Raw genomic sequence first — 8221 nt, forward strand, 5'->3', positions numbered from 1 at the left:
AATGGAACAGCATAGAAAGTCTGGAAATAAACACTGCATTTACAGCCAATTTATTTCTGACAAAGATGCTAATAACAAAACAAGGGGGAAGGATAGTCTTCAATAAATAAGACCAGGAAATCTGGTTATTCACAGAGAAAAGAAGGATACTACTAGATATCTTTATCAAACATCATATACAAAAATCAACTCAAAATGGAATAAAGACTTAAATATACCACACTGAAACTGGCTTAAATGGTGGCTCACTGTAAATCCCAGCACTTTGGGAGGCCGAGGCGCTAATCACAAGGTCAGGAGATCAAGACAATCCCACAAACACGTGAAACCTCTGCCAAAATACAAAAATTGGTCAAGCTGTGGCCTGCCCAACCCCAACACTTTGGGGAGGCCGGTGATCGGCGATCACGCAGGTCGAGATCGAGACCATCCTGGCTAACACGGTGAAACCCCGCCTCTACTAAAAAAAATACAAAAACTAGCTCGGCTTAGGTGGCATGCTTGTAGTCCCAGCTAATCTGAGGCTGAGGCAGGAGAATGGCGCAGAACCGGGAGGCGCGAGCCTGCAGAGCTGCTGAGATGCGCCACTGCACTCCAGCCTGGCGACAGAGCCGCAGACCTCGCCCCCAAAAAAAGGCTGCCAGCAGGCTCAAGCCTGTAATCCCAGCACTTTAGAGGCCGAGACCGGGCGGATCACGCAGGTCAGAGTTCGAGACCATCCTGGCTAACACGGGTGTCCCCGCCTCCCCAAAATACAAAAAACTGAAATGGCGAGGTGGTGGGCTGTAGTCCCAGCTACTTGGGGAGGCTGAGGCAGAGAAACATGCAGAAAAACCCGGGAGGCGAGCTTGCAATGTAGCTGGGAGAGATCCCGCCACTGCACTCCAGCCTGGGAGATAAGAAGCGAGACTGCCTCAAAAAAAAAAAAAAATTAGCCAGGCGTGGCAGGCAGGAACTCCGAGGGCGAGCTACAGTGAGCTAAGATAGCCACTGCACTCCAGCCTCATGCATGCCGGTGACTCTGTCTCAAAAAAAAGACCTGAAACTGTAAACCTACTAGAGGAAACGCTTCATGACACTGGTCTAGGTAACAATTTTCTAGATATGACCCTGAAAACAAAGGTAACAATAGACAAATGAGATGGCATCAAACTAAAAAGCTTCTGCATAACAAAGGAAACAATTTACAAAGAGACAACCCTCAGAATGGGAGAAAACATTTGTAAATCATACATCTGATAAGGGGTTAATATCCAAAATATGTAAGGAACACAAGAAACTCAGCAGCAAGAAAGCAAATAACCAAACTGAAAAATGGGGAAGGGACTTGTACCGACTTCAAAACTTACTGAAAAGCTATAGTAATTAAAACAGTATGATACTGGGTCAAGGACAGACATGTAGACCAATGAAACAGAAATGGAATCAGGAAATAAGCCCATACATATAAGATCAAACCATCTTCAAGATAGTCTTTTCAACAAATGGTGGTGGAAAATCTCAATATCTATATTCAAAAGAAAGAAGCTGGACCAATTCCTTACAGCATATGAAAATGTTAATTCAAAATGGATCAGAAACCTAAACTTAAGAGCAAAAACGGAACAAACATATTCAGGCTGAAAAATTTAAAAATAAAAAAAATTAAAAAGAGTTAAAAACTATAAGGCTCTTACAAGAAAACATGAGAGAAAATCATGATGACATTAGATTTAGTAATGATTTCAAGGATATAACACTAAAAGCATAGGCAACAAGTGAAAAAATAGATACACTGAACTTCATCAAAATTAAGAACTGTGCATTGGCCAGGCGCAGTGGCTCATGCCTGTAATCCCAGCACTTTGGGAGGCCGAGGCAGGTGGATCACGCAGTCAGGAGATCAAGACCATCCTGGCTAATACGGTGAAACCCCATCTCTACTAAAAATACAAAAAATTAGCTGGACGTGGTGGCGGGCACCTGTAGTCCCAGCTACCCGGGAGGCTGATGCAGGAGAATGGCATGAACCCGCGAGGCAGAGCTTGTAGTAAGCCGAGAGCACGCCACTGCACTCCAGCCTGGGCGACAGAGCAAAGAGCAAGACTCTGTCTCAAACAAAAACAAAAACAAAAAACAAACCACGCAAGCAATATTCAAGGACTGGAATAGACATTTCTCCAAAGAAGATATACAAATGGCCAATAAGCAAATGCTCAACATCATTAGTCATTTAAGGGAATGTAAATGTAAATGTCTCATTTTGGTAAATGAGACATTACTTCACACAAACTCGGACAGCTATAATCAAAATAAGCATTGGTGAGGATACGGAGAAATCAGAATTCTTGTGCATTGCTGGTGGGAATGTAAAATGCAACTACTGTGAAAAAAGGTTTGGCAGTTCTCAAAACGTTAAACACAGAACTACCATAAGACCCAGCAATTCCACTCCTTGGTATATACCTGAAAGAACTGAAAGCAGGATCCGGAGGAGATATTTGAATACCCGTGTTCATAGCAGGATTATTCACGAGAGCCAAAATGTGGAAAGAACCCAAGTGTCCATCAACAGCTGAATGGATAAACTAAATGTGATATAAACATACAACTGAATAACATCCAGCCATGAAAAGGAATTAATTTTTTTTTTGAGACAGAATCTCACTCTGTCGCCCAGGCTGGCGTGTAATGGTGCAATTTCAGCTCACTGCAGCCTCCACCTCCCAGGTTCAAGTGATCCTCCTGCTTCAGACTCCCAAGTATCTGGGACTATAGGCATGGACCACCAAGCCCAGCTAATTTTTATAATTTTTTATAATTATAAACATTTTTATACATTTTTATAATGTTTTATAGAGACTGGGTTTCACCATGCTATCCTGGTCTCAAACTCCCAGGCTCAAGCAATCTGCCCACCTTGGCCTCCCAAAGTGCTGGGATTACAGGTGTGAGCCATGGTACCTGGCCAGCAATTAAATTTTGATACATGCTACAACATGGATGGATTCTGACAATACTATGCTGAGTGAAATAAGCCAGACAAAGGGTAAGTATTGGATGACTCCACTTACATGAGAATAGCCAAATTCGTAGGGACAAAAAGTAGAACAGAGGTGAAGTCTCTAGGGGCTAGGAAAGAGGACAAGAGGGATTTATTCTTTTTTTTTTTTTTTTTTTGAGACGGAGTCTCGCTCTGTCGCCCAGGCTGGAGTGCAGTGGCCGGATCGCAGCTCACTGCAAGCTCTGCCTCCCGGGTTTACGCCATTCTCCTGCCTCAGCCTCCCGAGTAGCTGGGATTACAGGCGCCTGCCACCTCGCCCGGCTAATTTTTTGTATTTTTTAGTAGAGACAGGGTTTCACCGTGTTAGCCAGGATGGTCTCGATCTCCTGACCTCGTGATCCGCCCGTCTCGGCCTCCCAAAGTGCTGGGATTACAGGCTTGAGCCACCGCGCCCGGCCCTCTTTTTTTTTTTTTTTGAGACAGAGTCTCGCTCTGTCACCCAGGCTGGAGTGCAGTGGCGTGATCTCGGCTCATTGCAAGCTCCGCCTCCCGGGTTCACGCCATTCTCCTGCCTCAGCCTCCTGAGTAGATGGGACTACAGACGCCTGCCACCACACCCGGCTAATTTTTTGTATTTTTAGTAGAGAGATGGGGTTTCACCGAGTTAACCAGGATGGTCTTGATCTCCTGACCTTGTGATCCACTGGCCTTGGCCTCCCAAAGTGCTGAGATTGCAGGCGTGAGCCACCACGCCCGGCTGAGAGTTATTCTTTAATGAGTACAGTTTTCATTTTGGGATGACAAAAAAACCACACCTAATTTTTAAATTTTTTGTAGAAACAGGGTCTCACCCCATTGCAAACACAACAAAAAAGTTGTGGCCAGGCACAGTGGCTCATGCCTATAATCCCAGCACTTAGGAGTCGGAGATGAGTGGACGACCTGAGGTCAGGAGTTCCAGACCAGACTGGCCAACAAGGTGAAACCCTGTCTTTACTAAAAATATAAAAATTAGCTGGGCATGGTGGCGTGCACCTGTAGTCACAGTTACTCAGGAGGCTGAAGCAGGAAAACAGTTCCAACTCAGGAGGCGGAGGTTACAGTGAGCACAGATCACACCATGCACTCTAGTCGGCCTGGGTGACAGAGCAAGACTCCATCTCAAAGAAAAAAAAAAAAAGAAAGCAATGTGGTACTTACTTCAGCAGCACATACCCTAAAAAACTGGAATGATACAGAGAAGACTGGCAATGGGCCATGTACAAGGATAACATGCAAATTCATGAAATCTTCTATATTATTTTTTTCAAAAAGAGATGGAGAACTGTGGGTTAGGTTCTGAACCAGATAAAGGACATTAGGGGCCGGGCGTGGTGGTTCATGACTGTAATCCCAGCACTTTAGGAGGTCGGCGCCGGCGGATCACAAGGTCAGGAGATCGAGACCATCCTGGCTAACATGGTGAAACCCTGTCTCTACTAAAAAAATACAAAAAATTAGCCAGGCGTGGTGGCGGGTGCCTGTAGTCCCAACTACTCAGGAGGCTGAGGCAGGAGAATGGCGTAAACCCGGGAGGCGGAGCTTGTAGTGAGCCGAGATTGTGCCACAGCACTCCAGCCTGGGCGACACAGCGCAGACTCGCCTCAAAAAAAAAAAAAAAAAGGGCTGGGCTGTGGATCACGAGTGAGATCAAGACCATCCTGGCTAACACGGTGAAACCCCATCTCTACTAAAATATACAAAAATTAGCTGGACGTGAGTGGTGGGCTCTGTAGTCCCAGCTACCCGAGGCTGAGGCAGGAGAATGGCATGAACCTGAGGCGGAGCTTGCAGCGAGCCAAGATCGGGCCACTGCACTCCAGCCTGGCAACAAAGGGAGACTCTGTCTCAAAAAAGAAATTAGGGAAACATATGTTTCTAATTTACATAAAACAAAATAATTTTGCCACCACACCCAATTAATTTCATAGAACAAAATGAGTATATGATCCATTTCCTAAAATGAGGTTCCATAGTTTTGGAGGTTAGTGGAACAAGCAAGTGGAAAGACCCTGAGTTTGGTAGACGCTATGTTCACTTTTAATATTTTATACTCTTTCATTTTGAGTTTTGCAAGCATCATTACATATGAATTTCATAAAACCAAGACATTCTTCGAGAAATACATAATACACCCAGAACTGGTTCTGTAATGTTAAGTAAAGAAATGCAACCAGGAGGGGAGGTAAATTTGTCTGTCCCAGATCACATTCCAGATAGTCAACGAGGGCACTGCAAATCTTTTAAAAAAGAAAAAAGAAAGAAAATCCTAACTATATTTTAATACTCGGGTAGAAGGATAATCAGATGGTAAAGATTTCACGCGATTAATACAGGCATAATCCACCCCACACAGCACTTTAAAGTGAAGCCCCCAAGATGACAATCACTGTTTAAAAACGAAGTCCAGAGAAATGCGGTGCAGACGTGGTCACAATGTCCATTTATAACATGGGTAACAACTTGCTCTTTCAGAGAATTTTTTTCCAGATGGAGTCTCACCTGTCTCTGTGGCTGGAGTGCAGTGGCCGAGCCCTCGCCTCGCTACAACCTCCTCGCTTCCCAGGCTCGAGTAATTCTGCCTCACCCTCCCAAGCAGCTGGGATTACAGGCATGTGGCACGTATGCCCGCCACTTTACATTTTTAGTAGAGATGGGGTTTCACCATGTTGGTTAGGTCTTGACCCTGACCTCAAGTGATCCACTCCGGCCTGCCTCCCAAAGTGTTGGGATTAAAGGCATGAGCCACCACACCTGGCCATCTTTCACGTAAGTTTATTTTTTCTGAGACAGGGCTCACTGAGTCACCCAGGCTGGAGTACAGGGATCAGGAACTCACTGCAGCCTCGGACTCCTGGGCTCAAGCAATACTCCCCTCCTTAGCCTCCTAAGTAGCTGGGACCACAGGCACATGCCACCACCACTTCTTAAATTTTTTGTAGAGACAGGGTCTCACATTGCCCAGGCTGGTCCCAAACTCCTGGCTCACAATCCTCCCACCTCAGCTTCCCAAAGTGCTGGGATTACAGGCAGAAGCCACAGTGCCTAGCCTTTTTTTTTTTTTTTTTTTGAGACAGAGTCAAAAAAAGGTCAGGAGATCAGGGAGATCAAGACTATCCTGGCTAACACGGGAAACCCCATCGCTACTAAAAAATACAAAAAATTAGCCAGGCTGGTGGTGGGCTTCTGCAGTCCCAGCTATTTGGGAGGCTGAGGCAGGAGAATGGCATGAACCCGGGAGGAGCTTGTGAAGTGAGCTGAGATGGTGCCACTGCACTCCAGCCTGGGCGACAGAGCTGGTGACCCGCCTCAAAAAAAAAAAGGCCGGGCGCCGGGTGGCTCTCAAGCCTGTAATCCCAGCACTTTGGGGAGGCCGAGACGCATGGATCACGGTGTCAGCGACGAGACCATCCTGCATAACATCATGAAACCCCGCTCTCTACTAAAAGATACAAAACTAGCCGGAAGGCAGGGCGGGCCTGTAGTCCCAGCTACTCCGAGGCTGAGGCAGGAGAATGGCTGGAACCCGGGAGGCGGAGCTTGCAGTGAGCCGAGATCGGGCCACTGCAATCCAGCCTGGCGACAGGGATTTTGTGACCTCGGCCTCAAAAAAAAAAAAAAAAAAAAAAAAAAAAAGGCTAAGTGCAGTGGCTCACGCCTCTGTAATCCCAGCACTTTGGGAGGCCGAGGCGAAGGATCACGAGGTCAGGAGATCGAGACCATCCTGGCTAACACGGGGAAATCCAGTCTCTACTAAAAATACAAAAGAAAATTAGCCGGACATGGTGGCAGGCTCCTGTAGTCCCAGCTACTCGGGAGGCTGAGGCAGGAAAATGGCATGAACCTGGGAGGCAGAGCTTGCAGTGAGCTGAGATCGTGCCACTGCACTCCAGCCTGAGCGACAAGAGCGAAACTGTCTCAAAAACAAACAAACAAACAAACAAAACAAACAAACAACTAGCCAGGTGTGGTGGTGTTTCACGGTCCCAAATACTGGTGGTAGGCTAAAGGGCCCATCAGTTTGAACCCAAGACGCGATACTGGGCAGCAAAGTCGTGGTTCATCCCACTATACTTTAATAAGCAACACAGTCAGACCTGGTCTCAAAAAAAAAAAAAAAAAAAAATTAAAAAGAAAATTCCAGCTGGGCGCGGTGGCTCACTCCTGTAATCCCAGCACTTTGGGAGTCCAAGATGGGTGTGATCAATGCAGGTCAGGAGATAGAGATCATCCTGGCTAACACGGGGAACCCTGTCTCTACTAAAATACAAAATTAGCCAGGTGTGGTGGTGGGTTTCAGTCCCAGCTACTTGGGAGGCTGAGGAATGGAATCCGAGGCGGGCTTGCAGTGAGCCGAGATTGGCGCTTTACTGCACTCCAGCCTGGCGGCCAGAGCTTGGTGACTCCATCTCAAAAAAAAAAAAAAAAAAAAGAAATTCCCAGGAGTTCAAGACCACACTGGGCAACACAGCAAGACCTCGTCCCTACAAAAAAAATTAAAATAAGAAAATTAGCCAGGCATGGTGGCCCATGGCTGAGTCCCAGCTGCTTAGGGAGGCTGAGGTGGGAGGATCACGCTTGAGCCCAGGAGTTCAAGACTATGAGGTATGATTGTGCCATTGCACTCCAGCCTGAGGGAGACCCTGTCTGAAAAAAAAAACAAACCAAACCACACACATATACCAGAACTTATGAATACAGACTCTGAGACCAAGTGTCTCCTCTTGGAAGTTCACCTGCAGGCAAGGTAGTCAGCCCACGCTAGAGCATTGTCATACGCTGCAAAGCAGAGGGCAGTGAGGACCAGATGCTTTAGCTGGGCAGCTTTAGAACTGTATGTAATCTCTAGCTAGAAGCCAAGAAGCACTCCCTCCAAATCAAACCACTTAATGCCAAAAACCTAGCAATGTGTCAAAGCCATAAGAAAAGCACTCTTACCTATTTAACAACTGGTTAATCAGGTATCTATTAAATGTTGACTTTCCAACATCCTGGGATCCACAAACCAGAATGACAGGGCAGCCATCTACTTCTTCTGAAGGGGAAACAAACATTGATCGCTAGAATTAGCCATCTCTCCGGACTTTTGAATTATGATCAATTGGAAGTTGGCGCACGAAAACGCGAAAGCGTTTCACGATAAAATGCGAAAAACGGTTAAAACACTCCAAATGAATCTCGAAACGGGAAGTAATACCA

General features: G+C 46.2%; 1 protein-coding gene and 1 non-coding gene across 2 annotated transcripts in view; one reads left to right on the top strand and one right to left on the bottom strand.

Moving 5' to 3' along the window:
* Nucleotides 1-8221, bottom strand: part of NOL9 (nucleolar protein 9) — a 31559-nt gene that overhangs the window by 12070 nt on the left and 11268 nt on the right. The window contains 4 exon segments of the mRNA XM_031660514.1: nt 5158-5206; nt 5209-5254; nt 7722-7724; nt 7961-8082. Of these exon segments, the coding sequence (XP_031516374.1) occupies nt 5158-5206; nt 5209-5254; nt 7722-7724; nt 7961-8082 (220 nt within the window).
* On the top strand, nt 4176-4285 carry LOC116272060. Its single transcript, XR_004180791.1, has one exon. It is a non-coding gene; the product is annotated as a U6 spliceosomal RNA (small nuclear RNA).

This window comes from Papio anubis, chromosome 1, assembly GCF_008728515.1.
Source record: "Papio anubis isolate 15944 chromosome 1, Panubis1.0, whole genome shotgun sequence".
In the NCBI taxonomy this organism is placed as follows: Eukaryota; Metazoa; Chordata; class Mammalia; order Primates; family Cercopithecidae; genus Papio; species Papio anubis.